The 23,462-nt window shown below is 52.9% G+C and overlaps 1 protein-coding gene and 1 long non-coding RNA gene across 4 annotated transcripts; one reads left to right on the forward strand and one right to left on the reverse strand.

Annotated features, from left to right (window-relative positions):
• On the reverse strand, positions 1–2,800 carry LOC122433499. Its single transcript, XR_006267111.1, has 3 exons — positions 2,535–2,800; positions 1,884–1,982; positions 1–402 (listed from the first exon to the last, which is right to left on the reverse strand). It is a non-coding gene; the product is annotated as an uncharacterized LOC122433499 (long non-coding RNA).
• CDIP1 (cell death inducing p53 target 1) lies at positions 2,465–23,264 on the forward strand. Of its 3 annotated transcripts, none has more exons than XM_043456520.1 (6): positions 2,465–2,619; positions 19,828–19,910; positions 20,364–20,468; positions 20,573–20,728; positions 21,023–21,296; positions 21,405–23,264. In XM_043456520.1, the coding sequence occupies exons 3-6, from the start codon at positions 20,384–20,386 to the stop codon at positions 21,514–21,516; spliced, it is 627 nt and encodes a 208-aa protein (XP_043312455.1). In that variant the 5' UTR covers positions 2,465–2,619; positions 19,828–19,910; positions 20,364–20,383; the 3' UTR covers positions 21,517–23,264. The 3 variants fall into 3 exon arrangements, with proteins under 3 accessions (XP_043312455.1, XP_043312454.1, XP_043312456.1); XM_043456519.1 differs by lacking the exon at positions 2,465–2,619 and adding an exon at positions 2,806–2,972; XM_043456521.1 differs by lacking the exon at positions 2,465–2,619 and adding an exon at positions 3,019–3,201.
• The last annotated feature ends 198 nt before the right edge of the window (positions 23,265–23,462 follow it).

The following is a 23,462-nucleotide window of genomic DNA, read 5'->3' on the forward strand; positions in this document are numbered from 1 at the left end:
TAAACAAAAATTTAAAAGTAAAATAAACATAGAAAACTCAGGCTCATGGTCACTAAAGGGGAAAGAGGGTGGGGGAGTATAAATTAGGAAGTTGGGATTAGCAGAAATAAAGTACTATATGTAAAACATATAAATAACAAGGTCCTATGGAATAGCACAGGGAACTACATTCAATATCTTGTAATATACCATAATGGAAAAGAATATGAAAAAGAATATATTGTATAACCAAATCACTTTGCTGTACATCAGAAATGAAAACAACATTGAAAATCAACTATACCTCAATTTTTAAAAAAAGTGGTGGGAATTCCTTGGTGGTTCAGTGGTTAGGATCAGTGCTTTCTCTGCCGGGGTCCCAGTTCAATCCCTGGTCAGGGAACTAAGATTCTGCAAGCAATTCTGAGTGGGAAAAAAAGAAAAAAGAAAGCAGGAACATCATCTGGGTAAATTAAAATTGACCAAAGACAAAAATTGACCAAATATTTAAATATTAACCATAAACTATATCTAAACCCCTAATCACCTGATTAAGAAAAAAAGAAAATAAAAATTCTTTTAAAAGTCACTGTAAATCCTGAAATAGTGAATACAGTAAGTCCCCTACATGTGAAAATTCAAGTTTTGAACTTTCAAAGATGTGAATGTGTGTTTGTACGTTCAGTCATGTACGTCAGTTCATGTGTCTGGTAAATGCTGTCACACGCCTGCAACCTCTCCAAGTGGTTGTGCTTTACTGTACAGTACTGTGTAAAGCACACTAGTACAGCATGTTTATCTCAAGCCCAGGATGTCCAGAAGCAAGCGCAAAAGCAGCAGTGATGTAGCTGTTACTGCTAAGAAGCACCAAGAGATAACAATAGAAACAAAAGTGAAAATAATTGAGTGGAGCGACAGAGGAAGAAGTAACTGAAGAACAGAAGAGGGTCATGATGCAGGAAATGGTACGGGGATTTTCTTATTTGAGGAAGCACTGTTAGTGTTTGAGGCACAGAACCCGGACATAGAAAGGTACACAAAGGTTGCAGCAGCCATTCAGAATGCAATCCAGTGCTACCGTGTCATCTATGATGACAAAAAAAAGAGTTACTACCCAGACATCACTGGATTGTTTTCTCAGGAGGGTAGATAGAATTGAATCCAGCAAGGAACCAAAACCTGTGCCATCTATGTCAGGTGTGAGTGAAACTGCAGCTTGCCCTCCGTCTCCTATTGCTGATGATCCATCAGCTCTGCTATCTCCCACCCCCCGCCCTCCTCCAGTGAGTAACCCTTCTTGCCTGTTCACTCGATGCCGGCCCCTGTATGTCAGCTGTTAAATAGTATACTACAGTACTTTTCAAGCTACTGTCCTGTAAGATTAAAAATGTGTTCTTTGTGTTTTTCATCTATTATTTGTGTGAAAAGTACTACAAACCTATTAGAGTACAGTACTGTACAGCCTATCGTGTCAGTTGGGTACCTAGGCTAACTTTGTTGGACTTAAGGAACACATTGGACTTACTAACTCATTCTCAGAATGGAACTTGTTTGTATGTAGGGGACTTACTGTACTGAACCACTGCTCCCAGGGAAATGCAGGGTAAGATTCCTGTCAGCTACTTGTCACAATATTTGCATCAATTAATTAACACATAACCATGTTTTGAGTGTTTCTGTTTAAAAATACTTTATTTAATATACATTTCACTCAATAACATTGAACTCAAGGCTAACAACACTATAACTCATGTCTGCACAGCTGACCTAACACAAATATTTTCTGTGTAAGATCTTCTGGTACTCAGAAAAACTGAACAGCACATCAATACCATGCTTGGGGGCCATTTTAAAAAGCAGAACCAATCAAAAGCACAAAAATGTGAATATGGCATTAAATATACCTTCTAGAACTTCCCTGGCGGTCCAGTGATTAGGACTCCATGCTTCCAATGCAGGGGCACCAGTTGGATCCCTGGTCAGGGAACTAAGATCCCACACGCCTCACAGGGCGAGCAAAAAAAAAAAAAAAATTAATTAATTAATTAATTTTTAAAAATGCCTACTAACACGCTGAACAATAACAAAACACTTAACAGTATGAGAGCTGAAAGGAGAAGACGGAGTGTTGTCTCATTTAAGCTCTGCTTCGAATCTCCGTATCACGCAACCACCATCGTTCCCACCTGGGCTTGTCCACATAACGGCCATTGCCTATACAATAAATACTTGTGGAATAAAGGAACAAAAGTGCCTGGAAGGACAGCAGGTGCGTTTTGCTGTGGCAGATATGGAGTTGGAGGGGCAGTGTAGGGGCGGGACTGGTGCACCGGTAGGGAAACCTCCCGTGATTTTCCAGTCACCTCACCTGACAAAGTCACCTCATCTGACGACCCCCAGGTCCCGCCACGTGCCTCTCCTGGCCCGAAGCGCTAGCGCTCGCCTGAGGCCCGCAGGGCTAGTCACGTGCGGTCTAGAGGCCACGCCCCCGAGCTGACCTCACGGCCCCGCCCTCACTGTGACGCCGCGGGCCTCGGCCCTGCCCCAAAGCCTACCCGCGTCCTTCTGACAGACGCTCAACTGCGAGCTGCGGAGGCGGTCGTTCTCTTTATTGAGGCCGCCGCCGGTGCCGCGGCGACGGTGAGTCGCCCCGACCATTCTAGACGGCTTCCCGCGGAGTCCCAAGGGAGCAGGGCTGGGCGCTTGCGGCGAGGGACGACCGCCGACCGCGAAGCCCCCTCTCCGCCCCCGCCCGCGGCGCCCGCGCGGTGCACGCCGGGCACTGTGGTCCCCGCTGGCCACTGTGGTCCCCGCTGGCCAGCAGAGCGCGTCTGAAGGGCCTGGACGGACTACATCTCCCAGAGGCCTTTGGGCGGGCGGGGGGTGGTGCGGTGTGTGCGCAAAGCCCCGCGGGGCTGAGGGTCTTGTCCTCCGAGAGCCTGGACCCGGGCTGTCTCTGCGTTCTCTCGGCCTGAGGAGGTCGGCTTGTCGAGGTAAAGGGACCCGGGGGCGGCGCAGCGGGCCAGGAGCCTCCTCCCAGGACGCCGATGCGATCCAGAGCGGTTTTGGGGTTTTGACGTCGTACCGTCGTTTAGGCTGGCTGGCCACCCGCGGGGCTGTGGTGACACCTTAGCCAGGCCCGGACGGGCGGCGGGCTCGATGCACCAGGGGCTGCCGGCCCGCCCCTGGGGTCCCGCCATCATGCCTCCCACATCCTTGCAGGCAAGCTTGGGGAAGTCCCATCCCCAGTTTTCTACATGGGCTGTTTCTTCAAGGAGAGGGGCTCGGGCGGAGGGTCTCGGTGACAAAGAAGCCTCTGCTAGGCTTCGTGGTGACCTTGGCAGGCCCGCCGGGCCCCGCGCGTCTCTGCCTCCCCCGCCTTCCCCGGCCCGCCGGCATCTGTAAATCTCTGCGCCCGCTCTCGGCCAGACATGCTGGTGCTAGAGGTGGGGGGTGGAGGCAGTGACCTGGCCTGGCTTTGGGCCCAGCCTCATGCCATTGAAGACCTTGTTGTAGTTGAACTCACAGCATCATGCGAGCCTGGGTTTGGACCCTTGACTCATTTAAGGGTAGGCATGTTTCTGCTTTTTTAGAAATGTTCCCAGGTATTCTCTCAACAGGTGTCAGGTAAGGAGCAAGGGGCTGTAAGTTTCTCCATTGTGGGCCTAAAGTCCTCTGCGTCAGTCACTGGGGCCTTTGTTCAAAAGACTGATTGGGGACCCACCCCCAGAGGTTCAGGTATAGCAGTTATGAGCTGTGCCCCAGGACTCTACTTAATAAGTTCCTCAGATAATTCTCGCGCTCCCTTGGGGCTGAGAACCTTTGTCTTAGAGTGAGGAGGGTGGAGGACCTTGAGCATAGTGTCTTCCCCAGTTTTGTGTGTTTCCTGTGGGCAATGCCTGGCAAGTGTGACCTCGCTTCTATTGCTTTGTTCCTTTCCTCAGGGCTGATCTAAGATAAGAGTTGGATGGGGAGAGGCCCACCAGCTCTGCCTTGCCAGACGTTTAATTTTGAAAAATTCCAAAGGTACAGGAAAGTTGAAGAAATTTTACAGTGAACGCCCATAGAACACCGTCTAGAATGTCCAATATTTTATTATACTTTATCACCATTCTAACCATCTCGCCGCATCGGGGTGAGTTGAGGGTATCTGTTTCCTCCCAGATGGTTAAACATGCATAGCATTCAGTAGTCGTGGAATTCTTCCCCTTGTTTTTTAACTGTCTGTATACTTGGAAGTCTTTCTGTTTTCCATCCCAGAGGACCTGAGGACCCTGGATGGGCCTCTGGAACCAGGAAAGAACTTCGTGTGCTCTTGCAAAGATTTGAAAAAACACAACAGGCCGTGGTGGTTCTAGAATCACCCTAAGGGCGAACGCATGGACTGTGTGTATGCTACTTCAGGGAACAGAACTGTTTTGAAGGGGAGCTAATGGAAGGTGTCCCTATGGCCCGGTTGTCCCTCAGATAGACTTGTTAGGAACTGATGCTGGTGGTCAGCTTGGAAGTCGTTCCTGCTCTCTTGCTCCGTTTGAACCTGCTGGTTCGGTGTGTTTCCTAATGCCCGAGGGGCACAGGGCTGCGTAGCCTCTGAGTCCCTTGGGCCCAGGTACTTTATTCCACAGCCATAGACACCAACCCTAACCCTCCCTCTTCAGTGATCTGAAGGGGCGAGAAGAGACAGGGCCTGTGAAAATTCATCTCCACTCAGAAATACTACTAAAAGGGCACAGACATAGTCTTACTCCTCTAGGACACAGGGAGGCGTGCCAGTTAAAGTCGTGGCATCGTATGTTGACGTCTCTGCCCTCATGAGAAGGGAAGCAGCTGTGCCAGTGAGCAGCCAGCATGCGATGGCAGCACCGCAGAGGACACCGGCCGTCAGTGGGGAGGAGAGAGGAGGAGAGCGAGGCTGGCAGCGGTGGCACGAGGCTTATTGTGCCCCCACAAAGAGACTTGGAAGTGGAGTGCACAGCATGGAAATGGGCTGGTTTCTAGGATCCCACAAAGGCCTGCAGTCTCCTCCTCCCTGCATAGACTGGATCCTTCAAGACACATCTCCCCTGAAGGTGGTAGAGGCTGTGGTGTAACTTGTTGCTGCAGGGGGCACCTAGCTGGAGAGGCTGGTAGGCAGAGCCTCTCTCCCTGGGAGGGCCACCCACGCGAGGAGATGCAGGATCTGTCAGCTCCTGAGCCTGTGGACCTACTGCTTCTCCTTCTCTGTGTCATCAGTCTCCGGTGACAATGCTAGGGTCCTGGGACCAGCACTGTCCGCACTCCACAGCCCACACTGGAGGCCTTTTTGTCACTTCCAAGCTACAAAGCATCTGCCTTTCCAGGGCTTCATTTTTCCAGAAAACATGTCTCATCACTTTTTCTGGTGCTCCTGATCTGTGGGTGCTATGAGCTCTCACTTGGTCTGTTCACTGGGTGGTTCAGACCATCCATTCTTACTCCAAGGAGGTGTCATGAGGGGCCAGGAAAAACTGTGAACATGCTGGGTCCGTGTTGTGTCTGTCGACTAAAAAAAAAAGATATACAACTTGAGAATTGTGAGTTAAGTTTTATTTGGGGCAAAATGAGGACTGAAGCCTGGGAGGCAGCATCTCAGATAGCTCTGAGAGACTGCTCCAAAGCGGCAGTGGAGGAAAGTCAATATATAAGGTTTTGGTGAAGGGGGAGTTCAACACCATGAAGCACTCAATTTACAGAAGGTTTTTTGTTAGTCATAAGGATCTGATGTCATCAAGAAGGGATTTAATGCTTCTCTAGATATGAGGAGATGCAAGGATTGAGGTCATAAAATCTGTTCCAAAAAACAAGCAACTATCTAAAGACCTGTCCCACCAGATTCCCTGGAGCACAGAGTGCCTCACTGCACCCTGAACTCCCTCAAGGGTTGTTGTATAGCAGCACGGGGTTCAGTCTCAGTAGAGGCAGATGGCAAATGTCTTTATTGTTCACTCGGTGGCAGTGCTCTTGGTAAGTGCCAATTTGTAGTTGACATGTCCAGTAAGTTTTGATTCAGTCCAAACTCAAATCTGCTTTGTTGTCTGTGTCTTTTCCTTCAAGGAGAAAACAGGCCAGGGAAAGTGGAAGTAGGTCGAGAAGGGTGGAAGAGTTGCCCTGGGTGGGGTTTGAGGAGAATTCCAACACGTTATCACTTCAGGAAGAAGTGAGACAGTTGTCAGAGTTCAAGTGAACATTAAGAGCAGCAGCCTTGCCAGCTTAGGGGGCAGCAGGAGTGAAGTTCTGTCTGTGGTGTGTGCCCTTGGTATGTGCTCTTGCCCACCTGGCCGAACCCTCACCTGTGTTTGGTCATCGTACTCAGTGCCAGTGCTGCAGACCTAGCTCAGGCGCCTCTGCTTCCCCCGGCTGAGGACGTGGCCAGAGGACCAGGTGACTTGCCCGGGGTCGCCACGTAATGACAGCAGGGTCCCAAACCCAGCAGTCCTGAGACGGCAGGCCTGAAGGGAAATGGGGGCTCCCCTGTGAGCATGGCTTTGTGGACCTGACTGACTCAAGAAAAGGGTTTCTTTTCTCATCTGGATATTTGACACACTTATTGGAGAGCCAGCGCGGGCCTTCTCAATGGAGGCTGTGCTCTGGCCCTGTGGGCTGGGTTAGGCCCATGGGAAGCCTTCCCTCACTGACTTGCTTGTTCAGCACCGCTGTGCCAGGGGCTGAGTTGCGCCCCGCGCAATGAGGGACAGGGGATCCCTCTGCAGGGAGGTACAGGAGAGGCTCAGTTTTCTGGAAAGAGGGTTTGGAGGCTGAGGGATGGGTCTTTGGTGGGGGCAGGGTTTGATTTGTTTGGAAGAGAGTGAGCTACAGTCAGGGGTGTCTGGAGTGTAGTGTGATAAAGAGATCTGGAACACACGGCCAAGTCCAGACTTCCCTGTGAACCTTGACCTTAAACCTTGACCAGTAGATAAGATCTGAGAGGTCTTTGAACCTTGGTGTTCACTTGGCTTGCCTACAGATCAGGGTTTAGGGGCACAGACAGCTCTGGGACACCTCCCAGACATCCATCTTGGGGCCTGGGGTGCCGCTCCCTGAAGCAGGGCTTGGGGCACAGCTCCTGCCTGGAGTATCACTTTGTTAGCTGATACTTGATGTGCTGCCTGGGGCCATGGAGAGACTGACCCTTGGCACTACCCCGGCCTTCCAGGAGCTGCCGGCCTGCCTGGGGAGGCTGGGCCCTTGACCACAGTTCTTTCCTCCTAGTGATTCTTAGTTCCAGTCCTGGAAGCCCAGGCCACTACCTTGCAGGGCCTACCTAGGGCTCATCTGGTTCTCGAAGCCTTCCCAGGGCCCTCACCCACAGACCGACCCTTCTCTCACCTGGAGCACCTGCCGTCACAGGTCTCCTTGGGTTTTGCTGAGTATCTTTTGTAAGTTTTTCTCAAGTGCGAGCTCACCTCCATCTGCAGTTCTCTGAGGGCAGGGACCAGGGCAGTGAGTGGCCTCCATGGAGAGGCCTGTGAAGTGTTGGCTGAATTAAAGAGTAAAGAATCTTAAGTCTTTTCAAGCAGGTTGTCACTTGAAAGAAAGAATAAACAAACTTGGGTAGTAATGGCTCTGCTGAATACAGTTGGCTAATCCCAGAACCAGAGGAATTCCGTGTTGTTCATGTGACCACTTCTCAGCTCTGGTACTCGGGGTTGGCCTTGGTTTCTGAGCTCAGGTCATCTGTCTGCCTGCCCCTCCTGGAGAGCGTGGGGGCCACACTGGGACCCATTTCTCTGTGGTCCCAGTCACACTGGCCAAACAGAACCTGTGCCTGCTGGAGGTGGGGGCCAAGCTGTAGGGTCCAGGACTCAGGGACCCACGTTCACATCCCAGACAGTGCAGGGACCCCCCACCTCACCCCCTTGTGTGGCTGTGTGGAGCTCCAGTCCTCTGTGTGGAGCCGCTCTGGTGCTTGGTCTCTCAGTCGCGTCTGACCCTGTGACCCGGTGGACTGTGGCCTCCCAGGCTCCTCTGTCCACGGGACTCTTCAGGCAAGAGTACTGGAGTGGGTTGCTGTGCCCTCCTCTAGGAGGGCACGTGCCTTCCCAACCCTGGGATCAAACCCAGGTCTCCCACACGGCAGGCAGATTACCAGCTGAGCTATGAGGGCCAGCCCTGGGGGAGGCTCTTTTCTCACCTCAGTCCTGTCTTTGCTTGAAGATTCGCCTCAGAAAAGCCCTCCCTTCCCTGCTTATCCTTCCACCGTGGCAGGCCTCACCAGCCGACCTACTAATGTATTTTACCAGTTTCTGTTTTATGGCCCCTCTCCCACCAGTTTGTCGACAGCTGTTTCCTCATCTTCAGGCCTTAGAAAAGAGCCTGATGAGTAGTCCAGGCTTGCCTTTGTGGGCGCTTAGTAATGTCTGAAGACCCAATGTATGTCAGCTGATACCTTGGACTTGGTGATCCCTAGAGACACTTCAGCCTGAAAGGTGACCTAGATGCATGAGTACACACATGGCCAAAAATAAGGCAACCCCAGATATAACATGAGTTCCCAGTTCCTCAAAGAGGAGATCCAAAATAATTTTGTTCCAAATGCCTCGGGTCAGCTCTTCAGGTCAGATGTCCATTTAGAGTGACAGGAATTTAGTTAAGCTTCCATGTACTATTTCATGGAGTGTAATTTCAAATGCTGGTTACATTTGGTCCCCACTCACATTTCCCAGAGTGCTTTTCCCAGTCTCCCCTTCACCTCTGTGGACATCGTGTCCTTGTCCTGGACACCAGCCCCTGGGGATTGTCAGTGCCGGCCGTGTGGGCGCCCCTTGCTGCATGTAGGGATGTCTCCTCTGGAGAGTGTGTCCCTGGACTGCTGTGTGTCAGCCTGTACACAGCTTCTCACCGCATGCCCTTTCAGAGGCTGTTTACCACTGGAACGGTGAGGTCCCACCCCAGGAATAATTACTAGTCTGCTGGCTTTGGGCTTTTTTCTTTTCACTGACTCCATCCAGGTGACCTCTAGAAGCATGCCATGCTGGACTGACTGAGGCAGACGTTCTCCTCCCAGCGGTGCCCAGTGTGAGAAGTGAGACTGCCTGCAATGCAACACAGGGACTTGGGTGACGCAGAGATGCTCCCGAGGGGTGCATATAGGACCTTAGAGCTCATGAGGGCAGAAAGGCAAAGCCTTCTCTCAGGAGTATAGAGATCCACTTCTCCCCGACAGAAAAGGGGGACCTGGGCAAGGTCTGGCTGCAGGCCTAGCTCCTCGCCTGGGCTGGTGAGGCCAGCAGGCGTTTGTGTCCAAAATAAGACTCTTAACAGCCAGGGGACCTTATAGTGGCCATGTGGCTGGGCTGCACTTCAGGGCCTAGAACTTGTTTCCTGGATCGGGCTGGTGTGTCTTGATCTGAGATAACCAGTTAAAATAGGAGTCAACCCCAAGGCTGTCCATTTTGCATCAGCTCGCCGTGGTGGTATAGTGGGGCACAGAGCTGGCTTCCATTAAGATTCCACTCTGATTGCCTAAGCATTGGTTCTTTAGACTCATCGCATTTCTAAAATTAGTCCGCCTTCTGGTTACCGAGCCCTGCCTATCCAGCAGGTGCGGCTGTCCTGTTTACTCAGTCGTGGTTGCAGCTGCATCTGTTTTTGGCCCTGGCTCCTCGTTCCCTCCTGTCTGTACTTCCTCCTCAGTGCCAGCGGTAGAAGCAGAAACTGAGCTCCTGAGCCTGGTCCTGCCGGGGGGTGGGGGTGGGGGGCTCGGGGGCAGGAGGAGATCGCTCCACTCATGTCTCGGGCAGGCCCTGTCTCAGTTTGCTCATGCATCTGTCTGTTGGGATTTTCTCACCCGCCCCCTCTGCCAGGTGATCTTCTGCTGGCTCTCCAGGCAGGGTGTCCAAGGCTGGAACTACCTGTAGCCTGCCAGGCTCCTCTGACTGTGGGGATTCTGCAGGCAGGAATACTGGAGGGGGTTGCCATGCCCTCCTCAAGAGGATCTTCCCCACCCAGGATCAAATGCACATCTCTTACGTCTCCTGCATTGGCAGGCGGGTGCTTGGCCTCACTGTGCACCATGTGGGATCTTAGTTCCCCAACCACAGATCGAACTCATGTTGCCTACATTGGGAGCGCAGTCTTAACCCCTGGGCTCCCGGGAAGTCCCTTGGCAGGCAGATTCTTTACCACCAGTGCCACCTGGAACTACCTTGGATGGTCTTTGTGTCCCAGCTTCATGGGTCTGAATCCCCCCAGTTTCACTAGAGCACTGGGAAGGGACTTGGCACAGAGAACTGACTGGTGTTACCAAATTCCTACAAAACTGAAGTAGAGGCTACAGCTCATGAGTGGGGGGCAGCCCGTCCTTGCGTTTGCCTCGAGGACAGGTGCCTCGAAATGGACTGAATGTGGGAGAAGGTACAGGCAGTGGGGTCATCCTCCAGAAAAGCTGTGTGCACCGATCTGATCTGCCGTGGCCCAGGTCCCCGTGCCTCTGTCCCGGGGGGTCAGACTGGTTTGCCTCGGCTCCAACCAGCCTCAGAGTGGCGGACATCGTGTGCTTATTATTGTCATCATCATGATGGTTCCTAGAAGTCTTACAGCTTTTTTAGCCCAGACCATTCTTGGAGTCCTGTCTGCCGTTTGATTTTCCTTCCAATGAAGAGCAACCAGCATATTCTCTCTTTTCTGTTTAATTGTATACTTCCTTGCCCACGCTCTGCCAAGGCTCCATAAATATAGCTGTTTGTATATCTGCAAAGTATTGTTTGTGTTTGTGGGACACAGTGCTGCCTGCTCTTCTCATCACGACCTCATTGACACAACCCTGTGGGTCTGGGGTGGCTACTGCCATTTCACAGATGGGAAGACGGAGACTCTGAAGGCCTCTGAAGGCCAGATGGGGAGGACCTAGTGCCTGGGCACTAGCAGGCGAGGCGTCTGCACTTTCAGCTTGACCTGTGCCAATCAGGGCTCCTGCCTCCCCCAGGAAGGGCCCAGGCTGTGGTATTTGGGGCCATTGGCTTAGGCTGATGTATCAGCTCCGTGGAGCTGTGATATTCATCCCAGAGGAGCGTGTGGGGCTGGTGAGGAGAGCAGCCAGATGGGAAAACCAGATCTGCTGTCTGGTCCTTTCCATGTCTTTAGCCCGTTTTGAAGTGTTTAGAATTCCCAAGGCATCAGATACACCCATGTTCAAGTGTAAAGATGAAGAAATGATTCGCAGCCACCAGTGATGCTGTCTGGGCTGTCTCTCTGTCCTGCCTTTATCAGGAAGGACAATGGAAAAGGGGCAGAGTTCCGGATTTCCAGTCCCACCGGTGCTGAACTTGGTGGCCCCGGGGCCTACTCAGTAAGGCAGTGTGGGCTAGAGGAAGCCAAGGCCTCCGGAAGTCCTTGTGGGAGCTTTTCAGGGAGGGACCTCTTGTTTACAAAGCCTCAGGCCCAGGGAGCACTGTTTATTGTTAATAGTACTTGTTTTCCTTCCCTGTTAAAATAATCAACTGGAAATGTACCAATCACGAGTAGATTCTGGCTGCTGTAGGTTGAGAATTGCTATAAACCAACTTCTCTGTTTCCCTTCGATACTGAGGTTGAGTCTGGCTGCATTTACTCAGAAACCCAAAATAACTGGTGAAAACAAGTGCACTTCTTTCTCACTGCAGGGTAGGGGAGGCGGTCAGGGCCGGGATGCTGTCTCCATGGTCGTCCGGGGCCCGGGCACCTTCAGTTGTCCTCAGCACGGCTTCCATTCCTGAGGTTGTCTCGTGGTCAGTGTGGCTGCGGGGCTGTAGCCTTCAGCCTCCTGGCGGCAGGCAGGAGGAGGGCCAGAGGGCACAGGGTCCATCTCCTGGTGGGGCGGCTCCCTTTCGGCACCTTCCAAGAAGGTCTGTGACCTGTGTGACTCATTGGCCAGAACTGAGCCACATGGGCACCCATCGTTAGAAGGGCTGAGAGCAAATTCACACAGGCACTGCTGCCCTGCTCCTCAGCGGCTCCCAGGTCTGAGCGCTGCAGGGCATCCCCTGGGCCTGTGCCTCTGAGGCTGCCCTGAGACTTGACAGCTCCAGGCTGCTGTCTGGCTGCCCACCCCGGCACAGCCTCCTTCCTGAGGCCTGTGACACTGTCCTGCCACTGTCCCTGTCCCCGCCTCGGCCCGCATTGACCCCACCTCCTCCCCTCACCCGGCTCGCTTGGAGATATGTCTCCTGATCTCTGGAAAGAGTCTGGTCCGCCTATACTTTCACAGAATACTTTCTCATGCACCACTGGTCTTCGCTGTGTCCTTGGGGTTGGGGTTTGGGGTGTGTCTTTGACTCCAGTCTCCTTAACTCAGTTGTGAGCTTCTGGAAGGCAGGACCAAGCCTCTCACTCCCTGCCACTTCCCAGCCTGTGCCCAGCGTGAAGTAGGCGCTACACAGCAGTCAGCACCAACAGACTGCTGGTTATTCCCAAAAGAAGGACCATCCCCTCCAGGGGCTTCTGTTAAGTGGCCACCACACAGACTGTCCTTCAGCCTGCCCCTCGGGACTTGCGAGAACAGGAGGCTTACGTGGCGTTGCCCCGGGAGCCAATGGCCATCCCTGGTGAGCAGCCTTCGGGCAGAGGGACGCCCCCACCGAGGGGGGGTGTGGACGGCATGGGTCAGGCCTCCAGGAAGGTCTGCTTGCTCACAGGGCCCGAGTGCTTCCGTCCTCGGACCCCGGGCCCCCCCTCCCCGGGTGCTTGGCTTTCACCGTGGGCCTCCACCCCTCACAGAGCAGTGGGCGCCTCCTTGGTTCAGCAGGTAGGAGCTGAAGACAAGGCATAAAGCTGCCTTTCTGTTTTCCCGGCAAAGCCCCAAGCCCTTCTGGCCAGCTTCCTAGAACCTGCCTCCCGGGGACAGAGGAGCCCTCCAGGGCCAGCTGGCATCGTGGTGCGGTGGCTGTGGGAGCTGTGGGCTGAGCTCCTGGAGCAGCCGGCAGGCCGGCCCAGCTCTGGGAAACTCGGCCCTGCAGCTGCTGCCTCCAGGGCTCCAGGTGGACGCCAGGGTCCAGGCCCAGTACCCTTCCCTGGGCACTGCAGCCATGGAGTGCCAGGGCAGCTGCTGGGAAAGAGCACTGGCCCTTCAGGAGGACTGCTGGGCTGTCTTCCTTTCCAGAAGGCATCTCAGGGGCCCTGAGGTTGGCCTCCACTTGCTAGGCCTCAGTGACCTCTGCGGGCCAGGCCCTAAGGCTGGACTGGCTCACCGGTGCCCACGATGCTGGGGGACCAGAGGCTGCTGAGGCAGAGGCAGCAGTGCCTGTGTTGTTTTCCTTCCTGTTGGATGTTGTTCACAGTAATCAACCCCGATAACCAGGGTCATTTATTCAGTGTTCTTGTGTGCGAGGCCTCAAGATACTGCTCTGGGCAGTTCGCATATGTCTTTACTATAAAACTTGCTCCAGCCCTGAGCGGTAGGTGTGGTTACAGACAGGAAACTGAGGCTCAGTGAGGTCACACCGCTGCACAGTGGGAGAGCTGCGTCTGAACTAGTCTGGTGCGTGTGGCAGCAGGCACATCCCTGGAGTGACAGCACCCGCTCGGAGGCCCCCTGGGACGGTCCCCTCTCGGTCCCTCTGGCTGTGGAGCCCTGACCTGCTCTGCCTGCAGGTACCCTCTTACCAGCTGGGGGCTCCTCTTGCCCAGCAGCTCTTGAAGAGTGACTTGCAGTCGCCTGGAGGCTCCCTGTGATCTTCCAGGGGCTGAAGGTCAGAGCGTGTTTATGAGGACACTTGGAGGTTATAAGTTATTCTGTTTCCATCACGTTGGCCTTCGAAGGGGCGGTGCCGCAGCAGTGGGACTTAGCTCACGGTGTGGTACCGCTGCGCCAGCGGTTGTCGTGGTTGTGTTCCTGCAGGCTTCACTGAAGCAGCAGCAGTAAAAATGACTTGAGTGTATTAGCTGGACCCTTGGGTGCACGTTAACGTTTTGTGTGGTGAAATGAGAGAAGGCGCATGCAGCATGCTGGGTCCCTCAGGGGAAGCACGGGTGCAGCTGTTGGAGCTGTGAGCCCAGCCACTCAGCGGGTGTTTTCATGGCGCTCCACACTTACTTAAAATAACAGCTGACACACAGACTCCAGTTATTCAGACTTGGGGATTCAGCCGACAAGGTGAGCCTGCAAGGAAAACAACTGACCTTTTGTTTTTGTATTTGTTGCCAGTGATAAAATTTGAGCTTTCAAGTGAAAATGTTAAAATCTTGGAAAACTTGTTTTTGCTGCTGTGAGCTTGACAACTTCCCAGTAGTAAAGACTTTTCTGATGGGATTGGTGGCGATACTAACAATGTGATTTTTTTTTTTTTGAGAGGGGCATATAGTGAGATGCCTTGACATTGCCAGATCTACATAATCAGGCTCATAAATGTGGACCAGAATTTTCCCCCCAGGCATGCTGTTATAAAACCAGCCATGTGTAAAAGAGCCATTCCAAATACAAGGTAGCCCAGTGATTTTTTTCAGTGTAATAGGGAAAATTTTGTTGTGAAAGATTCGTATTCCATATTGCAGATAATCTTTAAGAACTGTCAAGTTTGGGTGTGGTGTTGAAGAATATCCACAATAAGCTGAAAAGACTATTCAGTCCCTCCCTCCTTTCCAGCTGCTTACTGTAGGAGGCTGGGTTTTCTCATACTTCATCCAAAACATCACAATAGATTGGATGGAGAAGCAGATACAGGCATCCAGCTGCCCTCTCTTAAGCCAGACTTTTTTATTTTATAGAAGCATAGTTAATTTATAACACTGTTAATTTCTGCTGTACAGCAGTGATTCAGTTATACATACATATTCACTATTTTTCATATTCTTTGGCTCATCACAGGCTATTGAATATAGTTCTTGTGCTACAGTAGGACCTTGTTATTTATCCCTTCTATATAGTCTGCATCTGCTAATCCCAAACTCTCCGTCCTTCCTGGCCCCCCTCCCCCGGCATCCACAAGTCTGTTCTGTCTGTCTGTAAGTCTGCTTGTGTTTCATAGGTAAGTTCATTTGTGTCATATTTTAGATGCCCCAGCGGCTCAGCAGGTAAAGAATCTACCTGCAATGTGGGAGATCTGGGTTCGATCCGTGGGTTGGGAAGATCTCCTGGAGAAGGGAAAGGCTACCCACTCCCGTATTCTGGCCTGGAGAATTCCATGGACTGTAAAGCCCATGGGGTCACAAAGAGTCAGACACGACTTAGCGACTTTCACTTAGATTCCACATATAAGTGATACCATATGGTATTTATCCTCACTTCCTTTAGTGCCATCATCTCTCAGTCCATCCATGTTGCTGCAAATCGCCTGACTTCATTCTTTTTTATGGCTGAGTAGTATTCCATTGTGCATATGCACCACATCTTGTCCATCCACTCATCTGTCAGTGGAGGTTTATTTTAGGCTGTTTCCATGTCTCGACTATAGTGAACAGTGCTGCTGTGAACATGGGGGTGCATGCGTCTTTTTGAATTATAGTTTTGTCCAGATATATGCCTAGGAGTGGGATTGCTAGATCATTTAGCAACTTTATTTTTCTTTTTTTTCTTTCATTTAGCAACTTTATTTTTCACTTTTTGAGGACCCTACATACTGTTCCATAGTGGTTGCTCCAATTTACATTCCCACCAGCAGTGTAGGAGGGTTCCCTTTTCTTCGCATCCTCTCCAGTATTTGTTATTTGTAGACTTTCTAATGATGTTAAGCCAGACTTGTAAAGGGTTTGTGGAAATGTAAAACAATGCCAGTCTTCTTATTAAATCTTGTTTTGGAAAGTAGTTATTTTAAATTTTTGTTAACATGTAATGAGTTAATCTCTTTAATGAACAAATACTTTTAACAGTTCCTCATTTTTGGTTTCTAATAAGGTAAGTATTGTTAGGTATAATCCACAAAATCTTTTTGGTGTCCTTAGTAATTGAGGGTTAAGGGGTCCTGAGACCAAAAAACTTGAGAACGGCTGTTGCAGCCGACCCTGGCGGAGCTGATGTCAGAACGTCCTCCGTCTGGCCGCCGCGCTCCCCTTGGCTCTGTCTCAGCCCCATGCCCTTCCTCATCCTCCAGGAACCTGCATGTGTGTGCGGACGGAGCTCAGCCCCACGCTGCCCTCCCTGCCTTCCTCCAGAAGATGGGGTTGGCGTTCCCTCAGCAGGTCCTGTGTGGGATGGGGACCCCGGAGGCAGGGTCGGCACCCTCCCCGTGCAGAGTGCTCATACTGTCGGCTCAGACTACAGAATGGAGTTTCCAGCAGGGGATGGAGCCAGGGAGGAGAGCATCCTGCTGGCCCAGGCCCAGACCCTCCCGGCTTCCTCGGGGAGACCCCAGGCTGCCTCTGGCTGCTGCCAGTTGGCCAGGCCCTGGCCCTGGCTCAACAGCCGCGCGCGCTGCAGTGAATGAGGAGGAGCTGGGAGCAGAGCAGGATGCCAGGGCTGCTTCCCGGGGCCGGAAGTCTTGTGCTTTTAATTCCACGCAGGGACGTGGGGAGACTGGGCTCTGCAGAAAGTGCCTGGCCCTGTGTCCCACCCCAGAGGCCCCCAGCACCTGCTGTTCTGGGGAAGACGAGATGAGACTGCAGCAGGAAATGGGTCCAAAGACAGACAGACATGGAGATGGGCTTCATCCCACTTTGTGTGTGCGTGCGCTCAGATGTGTCTGACTCTTTTGGACCCCATGCATTGTAGCCCACCAAGCTCCTCTGTCCATGGGATTTCCCAGACAAGAATACTGGAGCAGGTTACCATATCCTTCTCCAGGGGATCTGCTTGACTCATAGGTCGAACCTGCGTCCCCAGCGTTTCTGCATCACAGGCGGATTCTTTACCCGCTGAGCCACTGGGGAATCTCACTTTAGGGTGACTGAAATATTCTGTGCTAGGTTGTGTTGGTCATAGGTGCAGAGGGGCCTGCCCCCCAGGCTGTGCCGTGGCTTAGAAAGGCAGCTGCAGGGTGGGTGTGGAGGGGAGAGGAGACAGGAGCGGCGGGGCCTGGGGGGAAGCAGTGCCTGCCCCAGGTTCAGCGACGCCGGGGGCTGTGTCTTCCTTCTTACTGATGCAGGAGACAAACGAAACCAAGTGTCATCTTAACATTACAGATCAGTGATTAACAGTATTCAAAGTGTGCACTGTAAGTCAGCATCATCCTTCACCAGAAGGTATGAAATGTATTTTTTGACCTAATAATCTCACTTCTGGTGTGTTTAGGCCAAAGAAATAATCCAAGAAAGGGAAAGAGCACTAGTCAAAGGTGTTGCTGTGTTTTTATGACAGTAACAAGGAACCTTCTAAATGATTTAATAGGGATTGGTCAAGTAAACAAGGATGGGCCCCTTTTTGGAAATACTAAAATCTATGAACATGGAGTCTTACAGGATAGAGGAAATATACGTGACACAGTGTTAAAAGGATTTAACTTTGTCACAACAGCAACTATATAAAAACCTAGCTGCCTGTGCAGACTGGCAGGGACAGGCAGAGACTGGCTGCATTAGGGTGATAAGGTTGGGCAGTTGTGTTTTCCTTCAGTTTAATAAGTTTTATTGACGTACAATAATCTGCATACCATATGATTTCCCCATTTAAAGTGTGCAACTCAGGGACTTCCCTGGCAATCCAGTGTTAAAACTCCGTGCTCCAAGTGCAAGGGGGAATAGGTTCAACTCCTGGTCAGAGAATTAAGATCATGCCTCAGCTGAAAAATTTTAAAGTGTGCAATTCAGTGGTTTTTAGTATAGTCACAGAATCATGCAACCGTCATTCCAGTTTTACAACATCCGTTGATGGACACTTGAGTTGTTTACACGTTTTGGCTATTATTAGTAATTCTGCTCTGAACATTCTTGCACAGGTTTTTGTGTGGACATGAGTTTTCAGTTCTTTGGGGTATATACCTAGGAGTGGAATTGCTGGGTAACTCTCGAAGAACTGCCAGACTGTCTTCCAGAGCAGCTACACCAGCAGTGGGGTGGGGGAGAGGTTCCAGTTTCTCTACATGATACTCATTATTGTCCTTTTCATCTTAGCCATCCCAGTAGGTAGGAAGCGGTACCTTGTAGTTTTGATTTGCCTTTTGGCTCACAGTGTTCAGGTTCTTTTCATGTGCTTATTGAGCATTTGTTTATCTTTGGAGAAATGTCTGTTCCCATCCTTTTGCCCATTTTAAAAAACTGAGTCATCTTTTCTGTTAATGAGTTAGAAAAGTTCTTTATGTATTCTAAATGGTGCAGGTCCCTAAGATACTTGATTTGAAAGAATTCTCCTACATTGTGTGGGCTGTCTTCCCACTTTCTTGATGGTGTCCTTAGAAGCACAAATCTTACATTTTGATGAAATTGATTTTATCTTTTTTCACTTTTGTTGCTTGGACTCAGTCCTTCTGGCCCTGCCACTGGTTTGTTACATTTAATATTTAAACTGACTGACTCCAGGCTCCCTCTCCCTCAGCAGGATTGTTCAGTTCAGTTGCTCAGTCGTGTCCGACTCTTTGCAACCCCATGAATCGCAGCACACCAGGCCTCCCTGTCCATCACCAACTCCTGGAGTCTACCCAAACCCATGTCCATTGAGTCGGTGATGCCATCCAGCCATCTCATCTTCTGTCATCCCCATTCTCCTGCCCCCAATCCTTCCCACCATCAGGGTCTTTTCCAGTGAGTCAACTCTTTGCATGGGGTGGCCAAAGGATTGGAGTTTCAGCTTCAACATCAGTCCTTCCAATGAACACCCAGGACTGATCTCCTTTAGGATGGACTGGTTGGATCTCCTTGCAGTCCAAGGGACTCTCAAGAGTCTTCTCCAACACCACAATTCAAAAGCATCAGTTCTTTGGTGCTCAGCTTTCTTCACCGTCCAACTCTCACATCCATACATGACCACTGGAAAAACCATAGCCTTGACTAGATGGACCTTTGTTTGCAAAGTAATGTCTCTGGTTTTAAATATGCTGTCTAGGTTGGTCATAACTTTCCTTCCAAGGAGTAAGCGTCTTTTAATTTCATGGCTGCAGTCACCATCTGCAGTGATTTTGGAGCTCCAAAAAATAAACTCAGCCACTGTTTCCCCATCTGTTTGCCATGAAGTGATGGGACCAGATGCCATGATCTTAGTTTTCTGAATGTTGAGCTTTAAACCAACTTTTTCACTCTCCTCCTTCACTTTCATCAAGAGGCTTTTTAGTTCCTCTTCACTTTCTGCCATAAGTGTGGTGTTGTCTGCTTATCTGAGGTTATTGCTATTTCTCCTGGCAATCTTGATTCCAGCTTGTGCTTCTTCCAGCCCAGCGTTTCTCATGATGTACTCTGCGTATAAGTTAAATAAGCAGGGTGACAATATTGGGGACCCCCTATTCCTGTAGCTCTTTTTCCTAGTTCACATTATTTCAGTTAAAAAGTCTCACTTTAAAATGCTACTAATTTAGGAGCTTTCATGCTGTTGAAGAGAGTTGAAGGAAGTGTCTTACTAAAGGGGACAATGCAGACCCAGGGCGGGAAGGTGGCCTGCTTCTCCAGCAGCAGGTGCTTTTAGTGAACTTTGCAAAGGAAATGAGGGAGAGTATGTCCCCAGACAGACAGCGCCTCCTTCCTTCTCACCATCCTCCCTGACCACACCACTGTGCCACTGCTGTGGAGAGATGCCCTCGGTTTTCATTGCTTCCTGCAGGGCATGTGGACGTGCGGGGGCTGCTTCGGGCTGGTGGAGAGAGGATGGAGGACCGGCTGTGGTCCTGGGGGGACTGCAGCTGTGGGGAGGGGAGGGGGAGCTTGGGCGTGGGTAGGGACATGGGATGGCACCGAGTTGGGCAGTGGTGCCAGGGCAGTGTGGCTGCCTGGGGCCACGTGCCCAGGGCCAGCTCTGCCCCGGTGCTGAGGGCTCTGCTTGTGGGTCTCCCCCCGAAACAGCTCCCAGAGCCCTGCGTGTTCGCCCAGGCCGGCGGTGGAAGGAGCCTCAGCTGCCTGTCTCCTCTGAGTACCTGGGATCAGAGGTACAGTGTCGCCCAGCCCTCCACAGGCAGGCCCTGGCGTGGAGGTCAGCCTGGTGCTCCCTCAGGGTAGGGGTGGCGAGGACCCAGGCGGCCTCCCCTTGAGACACCCTAGATGAGGTTCCCAAGCTGCTGGGTTCTGCCCCCTTCACCAGGCCACGCCCCTGCCCTCGCTCCCACACAAAAGTGTGGGTGACCCCTGAGGCTGGTGTTTCTGGAGGTTGCAGGATGGTGGCTCTGGGCTGTGGTGGGGCATCTCCAGGGCCTGGGGGCAGCTGAGTCTGTGCTGCCGAAGGATCGGCCCGGCCCACGCCAAGCGATGAGATCTGTGTGGGGGGACGAATGAAGGTGACCTGAGGCCAAGAGCAAGGGACGCCTGCGGGGGCCACGGAAGGCTCTGTGTCCGGGGGCAGCGGGTAGCTTGGGGCCCAGCCTGCACCCTGGTTTCTCCTCCAGGCCCGGGAGAAGCAGCGAAGATGTCGAATGATCCTCCCCCTCCTTATCCTGGGGGCCCCACAGCCCCCCTTCTGGAGGAGAAAAGTGGCGCTCCGCCCACGCCAGGTAGGGTCCCATGCCCTTGCCAGCTGCTGGGAGCTGCACCTGGAGCAGCGCCCCTCCAACAAGTAAGCCTCTGCGCTTCCCCCCCAACCCCCCGCCCCGTCCAGGCCGCACCTCCCCAGCTGTGATGCAGCCCCCGCCGGGCATGTCGCTGCCCCCTGCAGACATCGGCCCCCCTCCCTACGAGCCGCCCGGTCACCCGACACCCCAGCCCGGCTTCATCCCTCCACACGTGAACGCAGACGGCACCTACATGCCTCCAGGTAAGACGGAAAGGAACCTGGCTAGTTTGTGCTTTCGGCGGGCAGGCTGTGAGGGTGTTTAATTAAGGGCAGAGACACGGGAAGGTGCCCAAGAGCACAGTACAGGGAGCTTCTCTGTCCTCTGGGACAGAGACCAGGAAAGGCTGGGAGGACGATGGTCACTCGGGCCCAGGGCCTGGTCCCCAAGCTCATGTCCTTGGGTGCTGGAGGCTCGGGGCTTTGTGCTCACCTTTCCCGTGGGGCCAGCGGCCCGGCCCGCCAGTGACCCGCCTTTGCTCTGTCTTCTGTTTCCAGGTTTCTACCCTCCTCCGGGTCCCCATCCACCCATGGGCTACTACCCACCGGGGCCCTACCCACCTGGGCCCTACGCTGGCCCTGGGGGCCACACGGCCACGGTCCTGGTCCCCTCAGGGGCTGCCACCACCGTGACAGTGCTGCAGGGAGAGATCTTCGAGGGCGCACCTGTGCAGACGGTGTGTCCCCACTGCCAGCAGGCCATCACCACCAAGATCTCCTACGAGATCGGCCTGATGAACTTCGTGCTGGGCTTCTTCTGCTGCTTCATGGGGTAGGTGGTGCAGGCACCCGCGGGGTGGGGCTGCGCCCACCTCTGCTGCCCTGGAGGGGGCCGGGCCCTCAGCCCCTGCTCTTCAGGCCCCCGTCTCTCCTGATGCAGGTGTGACCTGGGCTGCTGCCTGATCCCCTGCCTCATCAACGACTTCAAGGATGTGACGCACACGTGCCCTAGCTGCAAGGCCTACATCTACACGTACAAGCGCCTGTGCTGACGGGCTGGGCCTGGACTCCCCGCTGTCCGTCTGGCCCCCGTGCTTCGCCCCCCGCACTCAGTGGCTCACTTCCCTGCTCCCACTTGGGGGTGGAAGCCGTTCCACTGGTCCTCCCCTGGAAGTCTTGTCCTCTTCGCCTTGCCCTTCCCTGAGTATCTGACTCTTGTGGCAAAAATTCTGTTGGATTTCAGGCCAAGGGTCAGCGAGTGGTGGGGGCTGGCACTGAGCTTGTGTGCTGCTGGCGTGCTAGGTATTTGTGATCAAGAAGACAAGAGGGAGTGGTCTCCTCACATGGTCCTCCCTGCTGGGGTTTCTTCCGCCATTTCTGTACCAGGTACAGGTTCGGTCCAGAGTCTCCCTGGGACCAAAAGCAGCCAGAGCCGCGGCTGGTTCCCCAGACCAGGGCCTGCGGTGGGGCTGAGCCCATAGCCACTGTCGTTTCTGATCTACTGGGCTGAGAGTAGCGGATGGACCCAGGCAGGCCTGAGTTTGTGGATGCTAGAGGCAGGCATGATGGTCAGAAGGAATGACTCTGGCCCTCAGAACTCAGGAATTCTTAACTGTGCCCAGGAATCACCTGGGGTAAATAGAGGTCAGCACGCCTGCAGGCCATGGGGTGAGGGACTGGACCCTAGCTTGCCAAGCAGGGATTCTCCTTGGCCCCTGCCCAGCTGCCTTTCATCCACACTGTTGTGAAGCCCGGCCTTTGCTGGGGCTGGAAGGAATGCCCAGGAGCCCAGCCATCTGGCTGTACCGTGTCCTTGCCACATGTGGGCACAGCCTCTGCCTGGTGCCAGGTGGGACCAGAGATGACAGAGCGGGGCTTCCCTGCGGGCCCTCTGGGTTCTGCAGTGCACGCTCCACGGGCCCTCCCAGTGCCCACAGGGCCCTGCACTCCAGCTGGTTCGCCATCACTGCTCTCGCTCCAACCGCAGGCGCTGCAGCAGGAGCAGCCGTGGCGCCGGACTGGGGACAGGCTGGGGACAATGAAGGAGCAGCCACAAGTGGCAGAGGTGCCCCGGTGGCCACCAGCCCTGCCCTGGGCCTGAGCACACACTGTTTCCTGAAGGGTTTGTCTGTGAACTTGCTCCCGTGGACCGCTGTATCCTGCCGCCCCCTCCTGGTCTTGCACGGCCACTGCATGGCCTCCTGTCACTGTGAACCGTGGCCAGTCTCAGTTGATAGTTCCTCATTAAATTGGCCCTTTCACTCCCCTGCCTGAGGCCTCTGCTCTCTTGCCTGGCTTCCTTCTTTTGTGAGGGAAAGAGGGTGGGGGGCCTGCAGGTAGTTGGAAGGCAGGGGGTCAAGACCTCAGGGTCTCAGTGCTTCTGCTGAACCCACTACCCAAGGACGATGATGGTGTCTCAGTCCCTGGTTAAACCCATCGGAGCCTAACTGTGACTGCGCTATCAGGCTTCCTTACTGATAATGTCACCTGTCTCCACAGCACGCACCTGCCCATGGGGTCTGCAACCTGGAGACACCCCCCAGCCAGAGCTTGGGGTCATCAACCCTGTGGGGAGGTACCCTCGCTCCCTTGAGCAGGGCAGAGCCACCGGGGCTGAGGCATCGGGTCTGCAGGCTGCTGGGGCGGGCAGGCAGCTGGGCCCCCACCCCTCATCTGACTTGTGAAGGCCAGTGGGCTTGGTCAGTTACTGAAGTGTTCCCACCATTTAATTCTTTTTTTAAGTAACACTTTCACAGATTCTCAATATATAGAATAGGTAATAAACTCTTATTAAAATAAATACTTAAGTTCATTTCTATTTTAGACAATGAATTATTACATAATGCAAGTATATGCTCTTTTATCTTAGGTATTTAAAAAAAAAAAAGGCAGGAAAACTAAAGCACTCTGAGAACTAGAAAACCGAGGGACCACATGGACGTCCACGTCCCTGAGAGGTGGCTCACGGACTCCCTGGAAGGAGGGTGCTGGGCAGGGA

The sequence above is a fragment of the Cervus canadensis genome, chromosome 32, assembly GCF_019320065.1.
Source record: "Cervus canadensis isolate Bull #8, Minnesota chromosome 32, ASM1932006v1, whole genome shotgun sequence".
Taxonomy (NCBI): domain Eukaryota; kingdom Metazoa; phylum Chordata; class Mammalia; order Artiodactyla; family Cervidae; genus Cervus; species Cervus canadensis.

Coding starts and splice junctions, on each gene's coding strand:
- CDIP1 (XM_043456520.1), top strand. CDS start 20,384: ATGTCGAATGATCCTCCCCCTCCTTATCCTGGGGGCCCCACAGCCCCC. Junction 20,469..20,572: donor TGGCGCTCCGCCCACGCCAG/GTAGGGTCCCAT, acceptor CGCCCCGTCCAG/GCCGCACCTCCCCAGCTGTG. Junction 20,729..21,022: donor CGGCACCTACATGCCTCCAG/GTAAGACGGAAA, acceptor TTCTGTTTCCAG/GTTTCTACCCTCCTCCGGGT.